This window comes from Oryza glaberrima, chromosome 3 (assembly GCF_000147395.1).
Source record: "Oryza glaberrima chromosome 3, OglaRS2, whole genome shotgun sequence".
In the NCBI taxonomy this organism is placed as follows: domain Eukaryota; kingdom Viridiplantae; phylum Streptophyta; class Magnoliopsida; order Poales; family Poaceae; genus Oryza; species Oryza glaberrima.
Window position 1 is genome coordinate 13,417,398 of NC_068328.1, and position 19,415 is coordinate 13,436,812.

Consider the following 19,415-nt stretch of genomic DNA (forward strand, 5'->3'; position numbering starts at 1 on the left):
TATTACACGAAGTACCTAATTCGTCTATTCTTGCCTCCTGGTCAAACAGACTGGGTGACTGAATGTTGTTAGGCGTGGTTAATGAAAAATCATGGGAATGAAATCCTAGTTTGCAGTCCTGTGATGTAGAAATGTGCTAGGATCAGATCTACTTTCAGCCATCATTGTGATGCAGTCTCTATGCTAACATCGAAATGGTGTTCGATGCTCTTCACAGATTTGGGGAAAGAAAAAGTGGTTGAGATAATGCAAGGGCACTATGGCATCGCGCTTGCTTACGAAGCGATCATTTGCAGCTTCACAACAAACCGATGCTTACGTGAATAATAAAATTGATGATGATGACCTATAATAAATTGAATTTAAGAAGTAATTTAGGGACGATGTATGACGGTAATTTAGAGAGGAAAGACGATGGAAAGCATACAATGATTAGAGACTCAGCGTTTGTAGCCCAGTGTAATAAGCACATTTCTGGCGTTTTATTGTGAACAGATGGAGTATTCATTTCAAATGAATTAGATACATGTAAATAGGTAAACTTTCAGAAGTTAAGATTTATTGGGGGCTGCTAATTCGCGCGTATGCGCCGCTACAATAACTCACACGCACTTCCACGTACAGCGAACCCTCCCATCGTTAATATTAGCGTTAATCACGGAGATTACAGTTAATTACGGTGCTACAGTAATTTCTCAATAAAATATTAAAAATTGATTTTAAAAATTCAGTTGAAAGTATTCAAATATTGACTTGAAATTTTTCAAAATCTAATTTGAAAGTTTTCAAATACTGACTTAAAAGTTTTCAAATCTGAGTTGAAAGTATTTTAGTTTTGAGTTGAAAGTTTTGAATTTTGAGATGAAAATTTTGAATTTTGAGTTAAAAGTTTCAAAATTCAATATGAAAGTTTTAAATTTTGAGATGAAAATTTGAATATTGAGTTGGAAGTTCTCGAAATTTGAGTTGAATGTCTTTCAATTGCAAGTTGAAAGTTTTCAAATTTGAGTTAATTTTTTTTCAAATTTGAGATGGAAAGTTGAAAGTTTTCAAAATTTGACTTAAAAAAATTCAAATTTTGAGTTGAAAATTTTCAAATTTTGACTTCAGGTATATATTTCTTTTCAATTTGTTAGTTAAAAAAATCTTCCGAAAAAAAAAATCTTATTTATTACCATTATTATCTAAGACTAATAGATTAGTTAGACTAACTCCTCGCGAAAAATGCGCACTGCCAACACACCACACCAACTAGCATTTTCCGAGATTTCTCGTAACTTAATAGGAATGGCGAATAGTATTGTTGAAAAATACTTCTTTTACAAATCTATATAGTTATATAGTTTAACATCATAAGATTCATGATTTTAGATTCACCATGAGAAGTATTTTCATAATTTATGATTACACGTTATAAAATTGTATGGATTTTTAAAAGTTAATGTTTAATGTTTGAGTTAGAACAAAATTGAAAGGCAATTTGAAATGGAAGAAATTGTTGGTCTCAAATGAGTTAAATAAGACGAATAAATAGACATTTTGCAGATGTTAAGTGTCTTTTGTAACTTACGAGAATTATGGATTCTCGTGGGTCCGCAAGCTCCTATATAGTACTCCTTCCATCTCATTTTGATCATTCTTAAGATTTTTTTAGGTCTTTCAAAATTGATTGTCATCTAAACGGGGTCTATTTGTTTACTTGTGCATGAGTAAATACTACAGGTGTACATCTATTCGTTTACGTGTGCATGAGTAAATGCTATAGTTGTATATTGGCTTTGTTTAGTTCCATACCAAAATTAAAAGTTTGACTAAAATTAAAATTTTGATGAAAAAAGTTGGAAGTTTATGTGTGTAGGAAAGTTTTGATGTGATAGAAAAGTTAGAAATTTGAAGAAAAAGTTAGGAGCTAAACTCGCCCATTGTTTGTTTATCTGTGCAGGAATAAATGACATCGTTGCATTCCCACGCGTATTTAACACAACACTTTTAATCGATAAGGTTTAATTTAAAAAGTAATGATATTTTCTTGTCTTGGTCTTGGTGCCATTTACAAATATGATAATTAAATTGGGATGAAAGGAGTATCGGAGAACATTTTCCATCAGTATTTCTTGTTCATCACATTTTTCTAATTGAACTTTTTAAACTCAACTTATCAACCTTTTATATAATATCTAATTAATTCATTCGTTTACGTTATTGAATAATCCCAGTTTCATCCGTCGTGTATAAAGAAATATATCCCAGTAAAATCAATCAAAAAGGAAAAAAAAGAGAGAAAAAGATGGCACACGAGAGCGGCGACACTTTGCTTCGCTTGGGTTTCATCGTCGTCCCCTCCTCCTCCTTCCTTTGACCTCGGCTCGATCGACCATCCCGCGGAGGAGACGCCGCGGCGGCGGCGGCGGCGGCGGAGGACTCGCCGGCGGCGGGGATGGACGTGCCGTGGCTGCTGGTGGCGCACGGGTCGGTGACGGCGCTGGTGGTGGTGTCCTTCCTCTGCGGGCAGTGGCCCATCTTCGAGGGCACCTTCGTGCAGCGCATCAACCACTTCCTCACCTTCGGCGCCTACCACCACCTCCTGTGCGCGCTGCTCCTCCCTCTCCCCTCCTTCCCCTCCCTTCCCCTCTCCTCCCCTCCCCATGGTAACCCCCCGCTCGAGGGTTTTTTTTTTTTCTTGCGCAGGCGGCTCGTCCACGCGGCGTGCGGCAATGGGGCCAGGGATCTCGTCCTCGGCGTCGAGAGCTACTGCTGCGACCGGCCCAACCCGATCCTGCAGGTCCGCATAGCAAACTCCGCTACTCACTGGTTGTGGTTGTTCTTGAATCTTAAGCGGCGTTGGGTACATATCGTGAGGAGGGCGTTTGATGATGCATATTTCAGCCCAGACAAATAGACAGTGGTTGATCCTCGCCTGGTGATGAGTTCCATCGGAAAATGTGGAGCTTATGCGGAATGGGAATATGATTTTCGGTTCAAGTTTGGTGGATGTGTTAGGGTTCTTAATGATCGATTCGGCGGTTTATTGACTATGCATTGCATAAGCCTGCTACTTCTGCCGAACAATTAGCTACAAGTTGCCCGAAAGAGGGATATTGAGTTGTGCTGTTGAGTGAGATATAAATTGACTTGTCTTTGTGGTAGCTATTTCTCAACATGTTTTCTAGCTAAAATATATAATTTTATATGGAGGCTGGCCTTTAGTGGAAAAGAAATATTAAGAATGCTATAAAAGAACACCTATGTATTTTGCCACTCATTGCACGTAAGCTCTTTGGGAATGCGCCTGTACTTATCCCTCATTGGTCATGATTGGTCCATTACTTTGAATGGGAGGGCCGCGCCAACCTTGATGATCTCAGGGTAGAGGTGGTAGGGAGGGAACAAAAACAATCGAGTAGAAAAGAGATTTGGATTGTGGGAAGAATGGAAGTAAAAAGTGGGATAATATTATAATAGAGACATGTTGCTTGTTGGTATCAATTGAAATGGGGGCACTTGATGGTTTTAGTACTTGAGGTCTGTTTAGATTCTTTGCATCAAATAGGGTACATCATTGATTACTTTTAAAAATGTATGATAAAGATGCAGCGGTGCCTTATATCCTTATATATTGAAATTTTGGTTAAATGACTATTTTTCTAACACCTAAATTCTTTTTATGGCAAATCCGTAAACCATAGGTCAAACAATGAGCATACTCATGTCCCTTTTTGTACGTTGATTCTATAAGAGCACATGCCATATTGCTGCCAAACTCTATTTTTTTATATATATACCTGATTGTGTTCCTTTTTCATTTATCTTTCTCTTGTTAGTGAGAAAGAAAAAATGTTCCTCCCAGGTATTCTGTTTTTTGTTTGCTCTGTGTGCTTCATTTAATGTTTGAATAACTGTTGGATTGTTTTGTTAGAAAATTATCATCTGTGATCAACACAACTTCCTAATTTTAGTGCTGTTTCTTCTCTCACCTACAGATTTTTTACGTTGCCATAATAGGGGTAACATATTTTATAATCGTCCAGACATCTTTCCAGTACATTCCTGGGTACTATGTGAGTGGACTGCACAGGTAGCTTTTAACTATTAGCCAATTTTGAGACATAACTTTACCGACACTGGATAATCATATTTCTTACTCTTGCAGATACCTGAGTATCGTGGCTGTTGCTATTGGTGCTTTACTCTTCGTGCTGACTAGCTTTTCTGATCCTGGAACTGTCACTGCTGAGAATGTTTCTCAATATCTATCTGCCTATCCATATGATGGCATCATTTTTGAGGAGAAAGAGTGTTCTACCTGCAAGATTACCAGGTACACTTTAAATGAAATTATCATAGAATAGCTAAAAGTTAAAAACATGTAATATGATATATTCTTATGGTAACTGTTTCAGTATCTCCATAAAATTTTACGAACTAGTAACTATGAGTAATATAGCATAATTATTGATTTGAAGTTATTGTGATTGTGATCTGAAGATAACAATGTAGAACTAAATATCCACTCTTCTCTTACATTCCTCTTCCTATCAGTCAGCTTTGTTTACATCCTATAAGAACAGCTCATTGATTTGCAGGCCAGCCAGGGCAAAGCACTGTAGAATATGTGATAAATGTGTTGCACGGTTTGATCACCACTGTGGATGGATGGTACTTTTACTTTCGATTATATGGTATTGGTTTTGCTTTGTTTGTATATTAAATTTATCTTTATGTGAACAGAATAACTGCATTGGGGAGAAAAATACTCGCTATTTTGTGGCCTTTTTAGTTTGGTAAGTTCTTCTCGGATTTCTGTTCTTCCTAACATCTTTTTACCTTTTTATTTTGGCATAATTAGACAGTTTCTTATAGACTTATTTTTTTTGCTATCAGATGCATCTCTCTAACCCTTTTTCTACTTCATAATTTTGTGCAATAGCACCCCAGAGTATTTATTATTTTCCTCAAAACACAGTATTTTCTCAAACTTCAAACCACCAACCATAGAAACATTGATTAGTGTGACATGCCCATTGGGCATCCATTAATTCTGAAACCTAGTCAAGATGCTAGCCTGTTGTTATGCCACGTTACTATGTCTGAAATTGTAATTAGCAACACTGTTAATCTAACTTATCTGCTGGATATCTAACAGATCTAAAATTAAATGTATGGTTTTATTGAGCTACATAACATTTCTTTGTCTGCTGTTGTTTATAACAGGCATTTCCTTATATGTCTGTACGGAGCGGTTATTCTTGGTTTCATTCTTGCTGGTGAATTAAAAGAAAGGAAAGTTGTCTACATATTGACAGGTTACAGTTCTCTTTTTAGACAACCCGCACCCTTATTCATCAGGAACCACTTACTTACATATGCTGAGTTAAACTGTACCATTTATGGAATGCACACAAATACTTTCTTCTGTTGTGTAAGATAAATAAAATTAACCAGAATTTCATCACCAGCTTCCTGAATTTCTGTAGTTTCTTATTTGACTATGAACAACTTCAGTACATTTGAGAAATCGTGTACACTATGGCTTGTAAATAATTGAGGAATTACATATGTTCTATTCTTTTCCCATTTCATTTTAACTTGTACTTTTTTCCATTTGTAACAAATTCCCTTTTTGTGTTGACAGTTTATTATGGCATCGACAATTCATTCTCTGGGCTATTTCCACATGTTGCACAGGTATGGTATAGAAAGAGACTTAGTCTTTAATTAGAAAACACATTGAATATCTTCTTTAACTCACGATCACTTTTGCAGTGGCTGCTTGCTGTGCATAACACACAGATACTCTTAGCGGTCTTTTTGGCTATAATTGCATTGCTCCTTGGTGGGTTTTGTGCTTACCACACACATCTTTGCTTAACAAATACAACAACGAATGAGGTAAGTCTTAATTTCCTAAACCTAATAGCATATTAACCATGTGAAAATTTGTTCTTTGAAAGCTCCATCCTTGCACTTCTAATTGTTAGATCTTGCACTCAAAAGTTCTTTTCTTGATAGAAGAGAAGAAAGAACATCTTAATCAATGTAGGATAATTTACGCGATTTCTTGCTAGAATCGAGATGATACTAGACATTATCAAGTAACAAATCAGTTGTTCCAAGGAAAGTAAACTAAGCTTCTAATGTGTTACTAATACAAAATTATGATTTGTTTCCTCTTTCCAAATTTCATCGTGTGAATATTTTGCAGACATTCAAATGGCAAGACTATATTATGTGGAGGAAAAAGGTGAACGAGGAAAAGGCTGCTGCAAATGGTGAAGTGCGCAAATCGCCACCAAGCAAATGGAAGGCGTTTTTCTCTAGATCACATACTGAGGCCGATGAAACAATTGTGAAAAATAACATATATGACAGAGGCATGATTAGAAACATGTGCGAGGTGTTTGTCCCTTTGTCAGAACGGCAGTCATTTTCCCGCAAGAAATCTGATTGATCTGAATGCTGTTGCAGCTTTGCACCTGTTGTATCACTTCTATGCTGTAAATCCTTGTAGAATATTAGAATCATTTTTTCCATACTAGAGAAGAAACAGTCTGAGGATGGTGATCAGGAGTGAGCATCACACAAGGAGACCCCCCACCAAAAAAATTCAGATCTGCCCAAGTTGCTTTTGGTTTTGCTCTCCTGGAATAGTAGGTTTGAACAACAGTATACTACCAAGAGTTGATAACTTACTTGATAGAATCTGTTGACAGCATATGGGAATGAGAATTGTACATTGTCTTGGTTATTTCTTTACTTTATTATCCATGCTGGGATTTTTGTCTTAATGAATGAGTATTGCTTCGTTCAATAGTCAAGCGAGAACAGTTAAAAAGAGGGTTTATTTGAGGGAAGCTTAATCAAGCAGTAATGGGCTAATGGCAGAAACCCTGATGTTGTCATTTTAACATCAATTGGTGGTCACATGTCAGAAGTTGCATTGAATATTACAAACATATTCTCATTTGAGACGTGGGCTAGTAAAGAAAATGATTAGGAATTTAGGATATATGTTCAGTGAAGTGAGATGAGAAGAAATTCAATTGTGAGACCTTTTTGGTCATGCTCATCAGTACACAATAGCTGAATCGCCTAGAAATGAAAAGATGCTCTCAAAAGAAAACATGAAATCTATACAAATTCTAAAACGGACATAAAAAAAAAAACTCATATTCCTTCATTTCTTTCCTCCTCTATGTAACTTGTGTAGTTCTTTCTACCAAAAGGATCCCTATACCTTTGAAAGGAATAAAAAAGAAACAACTTTCAAATCCCCTTTGCGTAAAATGAAGCTATCAAGTATCAACTATTGGATCCTGATTCCCTCAAAAAAAAAACAAAAAAACTATTGGATCCTGATGAAATCAAACAAATATCACTTGTCATAATCTGCACCATCAACAAAACGAGCGTACTCTGTCCCATTTAGCTTCTCGCTCACTTCCTCCCAATTATCAACAAGGTCAGGAAGAGGGCTTGTGTGGATCTTCACATGCCTGCTGGACAACCTCATCGCTGGAACTCCAAGGAACTCTTGAACTCGCGACAGTGCCTGCATGAAAAAAAAAATGTTACTGTTTCAGTAATTTGAGTATGGGGAAAAATATGTTACTATTTCAGTAATTTGATGGTCAGTTCAGTAATTTGAATGGGGATTGGTGGTCAGTTCAGTAGCCTGAGGATTCATGTTACTATTTCAGTAGTTACTGTTTCAGTAATTTGTGTGTGTTCAGTACATTTTGGTCGCGGATCACATCCTCGTAGTAAAGGATCATGTGGCGCGTGCTGCTGAAGTGATCCAGGCAAGTTGTGATGGATTGTTCAGCAGATCTGATGTTTGGAATCAGAGTTGGCACGTCTAACTTCGGTTTGAACCTTGCTAGTATATCAGCCTGCCCAAAGCATAAGGTATAAACAGGATTAAGTAATGCAGTAAAGAAGAAATGGATCATCAAACCAGTTACAACTATAGCATATGAAAAGAGAATTCTGAAGGATGACAAGAACACAAGTGGATGAAACCAACCATAAAAATAATCTACTCCCTCCGTTTCAGGTTATAAGTCGTTTTGACTTTGATTTGTTTCAAGTTTGACTAAGTTTATAGACAAATATAGTAATATTTGCAATACTAAATTAGTTTCATCAAATCAATAATTAAATATATTTTCATAATAAATTTGTCTTGGGTTAAAAATATTACTATTTTTTATACAAACTTAGTCAAACTTGAAGCAGTTTGACTTTAACCAAAGTCAAAACGACTTATAACCTGAAACGGAGGGAGTAACATTTTGATCAACAAGAATCTGGACATGTTTTAAAGTTTTAGAAAAAGCAATATTCTAACGTAATATTCCCATTGCTTTATTGCCTATTCAGGACAGGCAAACACACTATTCGGTATCGATTCTGTCATAAATATTACTACGTAATTGACCCATACAAGAAATTCAAGAAAAAGTGAAACATATTGCTTTGGATAATATATCTGAGAAGATTGCATGGGTATGAAAGTGAGAGGCACCTCCTCCCTAGAATGAACATGTGCTTTGTGGGTGCCATTCAACTGCTTTGTTTTTCTGTCGTAGTCGTTAGCCAACACAGATATAATCCTCCTTAATGTATTCCTCCTGAACAGAAATATCACCATGACACCCTTCTTGTTTAAATAATTAACAATGTTGTGATAATGTTCCATAATTCCCTGCAAATTTTGGAACAGATCAGTTCTATACAATCCAACTTTTTTATAACTTTGCACTTAATTGCCTGAGATAGTTTGGATAGCAAGAATATATGTTGGTGAGTACTGAATTACTTGAGGGCATCTGTTCATGCATACACGGAACAGGCACACAAGCACATTTGCTTAAAATTAGCACATCAGCATTCTGACATCTAGCATCCAATGTTGAGTAGTATCACCTCCATTTTCTTCTTCACAGAACCAATTCCCTTTGTTACAACAATTTAAGTTGTAACTTGTAGGATGCCTTTTTAGTTTTGACCAACAAAGAAAAATCTATTTTGAATAAATGACATTGGGTTTTCTATATGAGTCAATTCGGGTCACTAGTAGTAACTAGTTCAGAAGATTTAGAACTGCCTTCAAATATCTGGTAGAGTTAAATAATTTCTACTCCTATGTGATATCAAGAGGTTGGTGCATGTCTTCATCCATGTTAGAATCAGACCAGAGTAAACAATAATAGCTTGCTCAGTCACATCGGGATCAAAGAAATGATGTGAACTTCACAACAAACTAACTGAAAGAACATAAGCATAGACCCCAAAAGGTTATGCAATGTAATATACCTGATTTAGCATCCACTTCAATCCAAATGCAGCTGTGCATTCATTTTTTGCTGCACTGGTGTGCCAATCCAGATTATAAAGCTTATCAAGCGTCCTCAAGATAGATGAGATATCTTCTCTTCTCTCTCTTATTGAGAAAATTTCGCCATTTGAACTGACATTGGGATGGCTATTTAGCAAAGTCTCAAACCACCCACTTCCTGATCTTTGCATAGAAATGATAACAAAAAACCGAACTGGAGTACACGCGCATTCCCCCCTGTCAATGGGAAAATATTGTCAGAATGCACATGAAAAAAATAACAAAGGAAATGTATAATGTAGCACAGGATTAACACAAGAGATTCTATCTAGAAAATTACCTACTGTAACTCGTAGGTTTTGGAAAGTGCACATATTGCATCAGCTCATTTGGAATTGTATGTCTTCTGCAAAGAGTTCTTATTTGTTCTTCTCCACTGATCAAATTTTCTTTATTTTCTAAATCTATTTGATTAAAGGAGAAGTAGCAGACGTAGAACCCAAATAATGCAATTAAGAAGACAAGAATTGATCGCAGAGGAAACAATGGTCCCTTCGGACTTTTCAAAGCATACACGCTCTGCAATAATGAAATTCAGTAATCAGGTTATGTAAATATTGAATACGTGAAACAAAAGAAAAATTGCATTGCGGCATTGCCTAATAATTTTTACCATTTTCTCTTGTATCAGTAGAGTCTATGCTGCTACATTAACTGACTGCTAATTCGCCCATTTAGTAGCATTTGCAAGTCAACTTCTTTGCCCTCATTGCTAGAGCAGCTCACCTTTTGTTAATGAATAAAATTACAGCGCATTAATGTTAACTGAAATTGTGATTCAGAGCTATAAAAGGCAGAATACAACAATTACGACAACGGTTGTATAAAATGGTTGTGAGGACATATTTGCATTAAAAATTGCTGCCATGTCAGGTTTAATTGCACAAACGCTGATGACTAGTAGTAAAGTGGCATGCAGCATAACTACTTTGCATCTGAAACTGAAGGCAATATGAAGGAGAGAGGAACAAAAAAAAAAAGGACTGAATTTTCTACAGACTTAACAGATAGGCAATCTCAATTGCCCTCAAGAACAGCTTGAACAACAGCCCTCAAAGCAAATCACCAAGCAAAACTTAGAAATTTAACTTGAACCAAGAAAGTCGAAACATTGGGAAATTCACAAAGGCTTCAGCAGCAACACAATGCAGATAAATAAATCTCTTCCTGATGTGCTACAACTTAGAGAAGCCTCAAATACTAATAAATTTAGCTACATATACTAATAAAAGCCTCAAAATCGGGACAAATACCAAGAATCCCCGAACCCCTCTTAATTAACCGGGTTGCTAAAACTGAGCTCAGTAACAATCCCAAATCTTGAGCTGAGCTCCCGCGGTCCAAGAACCGGACTGGAACGAACCTACATCAATGGCGAGACGGAAACCTTATCAAGGCACAAGAATTTCTTGTCCTTTTTACCTGGCTCATCGGCGAGGAGGAAGGAGACGCAGCATTCCCCAGGTTCTCTCTCTCTCTCTCTCTCTCTCCTTCTTCTTCTTCTTCTTCTTCTTGGTTTGAACCTGAACAAACGGAGTAGAAGAAAACTGGAGCCCGGTGTGTCGGCTGAGAGAGAGAGAGAAGCAGAGGAGGGAGAGGTCTCGGGAGGAAGCTGAGAAATCGCAGGGAGAAGCAAGAGAAGAGGATTGTGACGTCTCCGGAGTTTGTTTGGAGTACTAAAAGCGATTGCCCAAGAAAGCGAAAGTGTAGGAGGAGTAGGTGAGAGGCGAGGGTGTGAGACCTCCCAAGAGAGGAGAAGAGAGGTGAGGTGAGCTCAGTGGAGAGCAGAAATGATCTGGAGCCTGGGGATTTCGTTGGATTCTGGCACTTCTTTTCTTCTCCATGGACAACCAAATGGCAAAGGATTTGGTGGCCACTTCCAGCTTGGAACAAACTGTGTTACAGTCATTCCAAAGAAAACAAAAAGAAATAAAGAAAAGGAATGCGTTACAGTTCATGTGATCACCTCTTCTGTTATGGATTGAATAACTCTGTCGATAATATTGTGCCTGAAACATCTCCCGAAATTGGCGGATATGTGGTGGTAATAACTATTACTCCTAGACTTCCCAATTTGCACTAATGGTTCCGTCTTTTTTGTCTGTTAATTTATGGATTAGATTATGTACCACTACATAGTTGTACTATCATGTAGTAAAAGCACCCGCAACAGTAAAGTAAGATGCTCTCTATAAAATATGTACATATCAGTATTAGACTAGATTAATAGTAAACCACCTTAATAGTATGTCTACATGGGTATCTATAGCTTTCTAATCTATTGCATCGTTTTTCTCTATAGACTATCTCCATGTTAGTAGATAGCTTTGTTCTCTCTCTTCATTTAATCTCTTCCAAATAGAAAAATTGCTAACATTGATTTTTTATAGAGAGCCTATAAATAACTATTACGGGTGCCCTAATACACTACTTCCTCCGTTCTAATTAATTTACTTGTCGTTCTGTCAATCTCACACTAATCTACGAGGTGTGGCGAGTTACATCGTTATCCTCATTAATTACATCCTAATGAGCTTTCCCCAAGCAAACATTATAATTCTTTGTGGAAGTGGTAGCAGTAGTATGGCTGCATTGATGAAAAGGTAGAAAGACATCTCTAAAACTGTTTTGGAATATGATAACGACAAAATATTTTGATAAAAAATTTAAATGCTGGGACGACAAATAAATTGAAACGGTCGGAGTAGTTTATTCTCTTTGCGAAAACAGTACTCCATATAGGAGTAGTATGCAGGAAACAGCCACCGGCCTTGTTTAGTTCGTGAAAAGAAAATGTTTGGGTGTCACATCGAACGTTTGGCCGGATGTTGGAAGGGGTTTTTGAACACGAATGAAAAAACTAATTTCATAACTCGCCTAGAAACCGCAAGACGAATTTATTAAGACTAATTAATCTATTGTCAGCACATGTAAGTTACTATAGCACTTATAACTAATTATGGACTAATTAGGCTTAAAGGATTCGTCTCGTGATTTTCATTCAAATTGTGCAATTAGTTTTTCATTTTATCTATATTTAATGCTCCATGTATATATCCAAAGATTCGATGTGATGTTTTTACTGGAATATCATCAAACTCCTCCTGCCTTGTGTGTGAAACACCAACCAAAGCAATGCACACGGGAAGCATGAGCTCTGGAGTCTGGATATACTATATAATAACAATAGGACATGAAATTTGTTATACAATTCATCATAGGTCCATTTTTAACAGGAGAGCTCAAACACATATACAAGTTCTTTCCCCCCTCAATGCATGAGTGCCATAATATAATATAGCAGAAAATGTGTAGAATTTATTTTATTTTCATACATGGCAATGCCACTTGACATTACTGCCATATATTTCTGGAGATATGGACGGCAGTTGCAACTTGCAAGGACCAGAAAACCACAACAGGAGGGTGGCATTAAAACAAGTTGGCTGTGTTTAGTTCAGCGCAAAGTTTGAATTTTGGTTGAAATTGAAGATGAAGTGACTAAAATATTATGTGTGTATGATAGATTGATGTGATGGAAAAGGATTGAAGTTTGGATCCAAACTTTAGATCTGAACACAGCCGATGTTCAGTTTCAAGCAATAAAGAGACAAGTGCCCGTAGATTCAGGTTCGTCCATTAAAAGCCGCTCGTACTATTCTTCCCTCTGAAGTCTCTCGTGTTCATTGATTTTTGCTTCTAATAACAAAACGAGCGCAACAAATGTACAAATGTACAAGCAACAGCAAACTTATGTTGTAATCTGGTGTCTCAGATATCTGTACCCTTTTGATTACGGTACTAGAACAACATTGAGTTGTAGTTTTGGAGAGTTGGACCCTTATACAATTCAAGTTCAGAATGGCTTCCCTTTAAGCCAAGCCAAATTCGTACATGTTGCAAAAGGTACATCGTCGGGGTCGGGGATGTAATACTCTTCCATCATCTGAATTTACGAAGCGCGCGTTCGAATCTGAACTAGTTTTCTGTAAAATCCGTGTGAAATTCAGATATGGACTCCACGGCTTGACATTTGCCACCATCCACACCACTGCTTGACATCACTTTCCAAGTAATTCCATTTATTTTCTACAAAAAGTAAAGGACGATGCTTTCACACTTTTTTTTTCGTCACGAACGGATCCCATAGCATTTTTGTATTTTCTTATGCAAAAAAACATCACTGTTGGGACGGTGAGCGTTCCATTTGGCAACGTCTACTAAATGCCGTACGTGTTTTCTATGAAAGCATAATTGCGTTAAAAAAAAAAGGTGAAAGATTTTATTTTTGTAGTTGGACTTCACACTTCATCAAACTATAGTACACTAGCATAAAGATATTCCCATATAATTTACTTTATCAATTGGATGGCCGTCTAGACTACTATACTATATATTAAAAATCTTAAATATATATATATAACAGTAAATGCACCTGTTTTTTAAGTGATCCCTTTTGCCAGCCATGATGATTTGGCAAACAAAGAAAATCTCTCTAAAAAAATATGAACTTGGATTGCCTGCCATGGTGATTTAGTAAACAAATAAAATCTCTCAAAAAGAAATGAACTTGGAGACTACGAATGCCCCAAGATTTACACAACCGTGCGGTTATCGTGGTTATCATGTGCGGTAACCTTTTTTAGTTTTTGAAAGCATGATACACCTCAGGATAACCACGCGGTTACCGCAGTAACAGCCAAAAAAGGGTTTGGTAAACCGCCGAAAAATAGTTTGGTAAACCCCAGAATGCCTTGACATGGTGATGCTTGTTATTTCCTCAGTTCCAAAATATAAGAGTATGATCGATGTATACCATCTAATTTTAGGTTATTATATTTTCGGATGAAGTTAGTGTTTAATATGAACATCGAAAGAAAAGTTAAAACAGTTAAATATGTCCCTTAAGGAATTATACGCGATAGATTTGCACCAGCCATGACGATGGATTAACAAAATGATCCAAGAGTGAATAATTAGCGTAATCTTTGGAGTGGTTGAGGCCGCTGTCTTATCATCTGACAGCGCTTTAGTATATAATGATGGTGAGACTCCGTACGTGATGACACCGGCACTAGGATACTTTTGTACGGCACATTGGAGTGTAGGCTACATAAACGTGAGGTCAACTTTCAGCTTCAGATCAAAGGACATTTTCTTATCAAGATCTCTTATTTCTTCATCACCAACCGAAAAAACAAAACATTAACGATACGTGTCTGTAGTCTACAAACAGTTATATTACTCAAAAGCTTTAAAGCTTAAAGTTTGGGGTTTTGATTTTATACCAGTTTTTTTAGGGAAAGATTTTATATCAGTTTTAGGTGATATCTTCATTGACTCTGTTGCCAGGCTCTCCTTTCATAATTGCTAAGAAGATAAGTAAAATAAATGTACCAAATTATTCTTAAAACCCAAAAGTTAAAATACAAAATCACGTCCCAGAGCTGAAACAGACAGATAAAATTTAACTGAGCATTTAAACAATCAGCTAGGAGAACCCTCAGCGAGAATCATATATAAATCACCTGGAAAACAAGAGTAATTGTACCAGTGTTTACCTGGTGCATCCCATAGGAATTGTGATAACCAATCTGCGAGTAATCATGATTATAACAAATCAGTCATTACATTGATCCCACAGAATCCACAATTGATCCTTTCTCAACATGCTGCTCAGGTACAAGCAGGGGTGCGTTTAGGAGAATATCCAGAACGCACAGGCTTCGGTAGGTAGAAAAGACCAAATCAGTTGGATGGTCAAATCAAGGATTAATGCAATGCCGTTGCCCGGCATCTATAACAGGAGAGAAGCTGAGCAGCAATCCAAAGAGACAAGCTTAGGAGAGTACATATATAACCCACGGGGTTGAAAAGAGGAGTCTGCATCATGAGGACGACATGAAATCTTCGGGCCTTGCAATGGAAACTTCCTCAAACACATTGTCATCTGATGAAAGAACAAACAGCAATCAGGGGTCTAAAGAGAGTGGGAAATCGCAACATCTATTGAGAGAAGCAGTTAAGACATGGTTATGGTAATTTTGGATACAGACAATAAGGCTCAAAGATTTGATTTTGCAGATTTGTCAAGCTGCACTTTGCAAGAAAGAATTGGCGAAGACTTATGTAAGCATGAATTGAAAACCAGCAAAATGGATTCCCCAGGCACAGCAAGATTAATGGAATACGAGTACAGCAAAGTTATCTCCCGTAAACATGAAGTCACCAACACAAAGAAATCTTAGAAAATTTGTGTTTTTTCCACAATAAGATGGCGATAGTTGTTTATGCAGTATGTACGTAAATCAGCCATCGACAGTTTGTGTCCAGGAAGACCAGACAGCAAACCAAAATTCATAAACAAAACAATGAGGAATATATGGTCAAATAAGTGTACATTATTATCATAAAAAAAGGTAAGGCAGTTATGCAGTCAGAGTAGAACAAAACCTTTTCTCAGTGTTAATGCAACAACAGCATCATTTTCAACCTGCAGGCAGATATAGAAAAAATCACCATGTTGTTCCGCATAAAAGAAATGTTCAGAAAATAATACCATTAGTGCAATACCTTCTGATCTGCTAATGTCTTTGAGTCATCCAAAACAACTTCAGTTGTGGCCAACAAGATCAGCTGTTGATTACCGGGAGGCTGATCAACTAATGAATGCAACTTTTGTTTAATGCTTAAAGTCGTCTCTGTTGGGTCACATTGTATGAAGTAGGTAGTCTTGTTCCGCTTCACTCGAATATACATTGCCTGCATAAGGCGTTTCCTCATTGTCAGTAAACAAACTTTCAAATAACTAGTTCAGCTGGCATCACTCCACCTCTATTACTCCAAGAACAGAAGTAGGTTCGGGGTTCCAGTTGTTTTGTTTGGCAACAAGATGGGAGCCTTAACGTAATATTAATACATTCAAACTATCCTACATAAATCTTTCTTTCCATAGGATAGACGCTCCCAAGAAATTGGGCAGAACAAATGTTAGTAGTTAACATTAGTACAATAACTAGTTGTACGTTGTTGGCAATAATACAACAGGAAAGAATAATAGATAGCATAACAGAGTAGGAGGTACATTCTGGTATTCCATTAAAAAAAAGTACACACCAGTATACAATAAACGGAATTCACAAACCACCAGCAGGCATATTCATGAAATATGTTAGTACAGTAGCATAGGACCTGAGATTATCCCATTACCCCTATACATGGCCGTTTTCTTGAAAAAAGAGTTAGTACAGAGACAGACTGCATACGCCATTTACGGAAATTGTAGAAACAGAAAATGTTGAAGTTAAGTAATTTCAGCTTTTCAAGCCAACATTCTGTGAAGCAACAACATGTTTGGTACTGGCGTATTGTGGCCCGAGAACTGCATCTAGGAGTTGGAGAATAGAATCTAGTGTTTGCTGTATGACAACATTGATTTGAACTATACATCGTTCATAATTCTCCTACTTGTCTTTGTCATGAAAGAGGATTCACAGAAAAAATTCTCAACATGAGATGTTAGCTAAATCTTTGCTAGGAGCATTCTATTACCAAATAGCGAAAAACAAAGAGGTTGATATGATCCATCTAGACATATTACCTCGATGGGTTAATTGTTTTGCAGTCCCAATAAAATGCAAAAAGGAATTCACGTATCTGTACACGAGCGTGCGACAGGATCAAACACCCAGCTAGCACTAACGCGAGATGCGAGCACGCTATGGCTAAAACGGAGACATCCCCCTCGGCTGGCTAAATGCAGAAATCTAACCAGCACGGGACACGATCAGCTGCTCCGATTTTCAGATGATCTCAACCCCTAACAGGCTACACCAAACCCTCTATCCCCACAGCAGAAAGCAAACCCCTAACAAGCTACACCAAATCCTCTATCCCCACAGCAGGCACCAAACCCTCTATCCCTACAGCAGAGCAAGCAGAAACCCACCTAGGGTTCCTCTAATCAAACAGAATAATCGCCACGCGAATCTTCCAAAAACAACCAAAATCCGCATCCCCGCTCGCCACATCAATCCCAATCGGTCCCGAGCGAAGCAAACCTCTCCCGGCACCGGCACCGGCACCGCGCAGGCATTCCACTGCCAGTCTTCTTCCCCCCTCAAATCAAACGTGGATTACACTAACCATCGCGCGCAAGCGCAAGCAAGAACCCCTCTGTGGGTAAGGGAGGGATGCCCACAGGGCAAGCGACGATACGATGCGATGCGGCGGAAACTGCAGTAGGATGGATGCTCGCAGGATGGGGGTTCAGCACAAGCGGCGGGTGAGGAGACGAAATTCGAGGCCGGATGGGGGTGGATTGGGATGCTCACCGGTGAGCGATGGTGCGGCGGGGACAGGAGGAGGACGCCGGCGCCACCTCTGCTAGCAGGATGGAGATCGGCGCCGGCGGCGGGCGAGGAGACGGGAGTCGTCGAGGGCGGTGGGCGAGGAGACGCGATGGATTGGGGAGCCGGAGGTCGATCGTGGTGCGGTGCGGGGCCGTGCAACGCTCTGCTGCCGAGGCCTATGGGCCATATGCACAGGCCCATGAGGCTGGAAATTTTTCATATCGGAAAAAAGTTCACCTTTGTCGAGTTTAAAACTGTCCCGAACCGAAAGACTAGATATAATAGATCTCTGATCTTGTAAAATCATGTCACATTTGATTCTAAGGTATGCTCTTCAGTTTTGTTGACGTGATGGCTGAGTCAGTGTGACACCACACATGTCACCTACTTTCCTCTCTTCCCATCTCAACCCAAAGCTTTTAGGGCAGCCACCAATGGGTAGGGAGAATGGTGCTGGCCGACGGGAAAAGCTCGACGACGGAGGCCGCGGGCCGACATGGCTCCCAACGGCCGGGAGTGCACGCGCGGTGCAACTAGGTCTCTACTGCAACGGCAATGCCGTCTTCACCTACGCGGGCGAGGGCTGGGGCTTCTGCCTCGTCACGCTGGCCAAGCTCCTATCCTCCAATCTCAAAGCCGCGCCCGCCAAGCTACTCAAAAGCCGATGTGTTCAGGTGTCCCCGACCCCTAGCTCTGCCTCTCCTCCACGGAGGAGCACGCGTGGCTCCACCGCATCGTGTTCGAGGCCAACTCCATCTACTCCACGTTGCGGTCGCATCATCCTCAATGCCTACGCCCTTCTTCCCGCGCTTGCCACTATCAAACTTCTCGACAGCTGCAAGCCTTCTCCCCACCCATCTCCGGTCATCGCCGTCGGGCTTCTACCTACCGCCGCCGCCCAACGGCCGCCACACTCCTCCTTGTCGGTCACCGGCCACTGCACACCTTTCCCGTGATTCAACGTCCGACGTCCTCTTTGTGTGCATGCACGGACACTCATGGAGCCGGTGGTGCTCGCAACCGTGCTCAGGCATCATAATGGACTCCATCTCCTGTCTCTTGGAGATCCTCTCGCCAATCCCGATGGTGTGGTTGACACGTGACCACGACGCAGACGCGCGCGAGCTGCCGCGCACCGACGTGGCGGTGTGCCATTAGGAGACGACGTGCCGAGAGCCCTTCCTACTTCGCTTCTCCGCGCTCTTCACGCGCGCAGGTCCATGACGCGGCCGTTAGCCACCACTCTTCTCCCCACATGTTTCCGACTGCCCTGGAGGTTTGTGTTGAGATGGGAAGAGACAAGAGATAGGTGGAAGAATATTACCGGCTGACATGTGGGGCCCAACAAAAAAAACCATCCACCAACAAAAAAAAAGAGGGGTGATACCTTTGTCGGCGGCGATGGCCATGGCGTCACTAGGGGATACAGGTAGGCAGCAGTGGCGAGATGCCAATGAGGAGGAGGCAACATGCGTGGGTGTGGGGAGTGGGACGGCAGGTGCTGGGGAGGCGCAAGTGTGGAACAGCGTGGCGGTATGATGAGGCGAGTTTGGCATAGGGATGGGGCAGGTGTGGCGTCGTGGGCAGCGGAGAGAATCGATGACGGCCGCGATGGGGGAGGGAAGGGAAGGAGCTGGTGTGGGAGGACGACAAGGGTAGTGGCGAGG

General features: G+C 39.6%; 3 protein-coding genes across 5 annotated transcripts; 1 reads left to right on the top strand and 2 right to left on the bottom strand.

The window, feature by feature from the left end:
* Positions 1-2,269: 2,269 nt before the first annotated feature.
* LOC127767287 (probable protein S-acyltransferase 17) lies at positions 2,270-6,753 on the top strand. The gene is made up of 10 exons (XM_052292565.1): positions 2,270-2,586; positions 2,689-2,782; positions 3,981-4,075; positions 4,151-4,318; positions 4,584-4,656; positions 4,729-4,781; positions 5,212-5,303; positions 5,633-5,685; positions 5,764-5,889; positions 6,203-6,753. The coding sequence occupies exons 1-10, from the start codon at positions 2,438-2,440 to the stop codon at positions 6,446-6,448; spliced, it is 1,149 nt and encodes a 382-aa protein (XP_052148525.1). The 5' UTR covers positions 2,270-2,437; the 3' UTR covers positions 6,449-6,753.
* Positions 6,754-7,015: 262 nt separating this feature from the next.
* On the bottom strand, positions 7,016-11,203 carry LOC127767288 (uncharacterized). Of its 3 annotated transcripts, XM_052292568.1 has the most exons (7): positions 10,820-11,203; positions 10,011-10,123; positions 9,678-9,916; positions 9,316-9,574; positions 8,525-8,704; positions 7,734-7,889; positions 7,016-7,549 (listed from the first exon to the last, which is right to left on the bottom strand). In XM_052292568.1, exons 2-7 carry the CDS (start codon positions 10,011-10,013, stop codon positions 7,373-7,375), a joined length of 1,014 nt encoding a protein of 337 aa, XP_052148528.1. In that variant the 5' UTR covers positions 10,014-10,123; positions 10,820-11,203; the 3' UTR covers positions 7,016-7,372. The 3 variants fall into 3 exon arrangements, with proteins under 3 accessions (XP_052148528.1, XP_052148526.1, XP_052148529.1); XM_052292566.1 differs by lacking the exon at positions 10,011-10,123; XM_052292569.1 differs by lacking the exon at positions 10,820-11,203 and having other exon boundaries at positions 10,011-10,806.
* A 3,686-nt stretch (positions 11,204-14,889) lies between these two features.
* Positions 14,890-17,949, bottom strand: LOC127765344 (uncharacterized). Its single transcript, XM_052290215.1, has 4 exons — positions 17,731-17,949; positions 15,971-16,159; positions 15,851-15,890; positions 14,890-15,347 (listed from the first exon to the last, which is right to left on the bottom strand). Exons 1-4 carry the CDS (start codon positions 17,947-17,949, stop codon positions 15,286-15,288), a joined length of 510 nt encoding a protein of 169 aa, XP_052146175.1. The 3' UTR covers positions 14,890-15,285.
* Between the last annotated feature and the right edge of the window lie 1,466 nt (positions 17,950-19,415).

Excerpts from the sequence above, each read along its gene's own strand:
- LOC127767288 (XM_052292566.1), bottom strand. Across the intron at positions 8,705-9,315 it reads TGAAGTGGATGCTAAATCAG|GGAATTATGGAACATTATCA; the intron begins GTATATTACATT and ends CAAAATTTGCAG. Across the intron at positions 7,550-7,733 it reads ATGTGATCCGCGACCAAAAT|GCACTGTCGCGAGTTCAAGA; the intron begins GTACTGAACACA and ends TTTTTCATGCAG.
- LOC127765344 (XM_052290215.1), bottom strand. The coding sequence starts at position 17,949 with ATGGGCCTGTGCATATGGCCCATAGGCCTCGGCAGCAGAGCGTTGCAC. Across the intron at positions 15,891-15,970 it reads AGACATTAGCAGATCAGAAG|GTTGAAAATGATGCTGTTGT; the intron begins GTATTGCACTAA and ends ATCTGCCTGCAG. Across the intron at positions 15,348-15,850 it reads TGCATTAACACTGAGAAAAG|ATGACAATGTGTTTGAGGAA; the intron begins GTTTTGTTCTAC and ends TTCTTTCATCAG.
- LOC127767287 (XM_052292565.1), top strand. The coding sequence starts at position 2,438 with ATGGACGTGCCGTGGCTGCTGGTGGCGCACGGGTCGGTGACGGCGCTG. Across the intron at positions 4,319-4,583 it reads TCTACCTGCAAGATTACCAG|GCCAGCCAGGGCAAAGCACT; the intron begins GTACACTTTAAA and ends ATTGATTTGCAG. Across the intron at positions 5,304-5,632 it reads AGTTGTCTACATATTGACAG|TTTATTATGGCATCGACAAT; the intron begins GTTACAGTTCTC and ends TTGTGTTGACAG.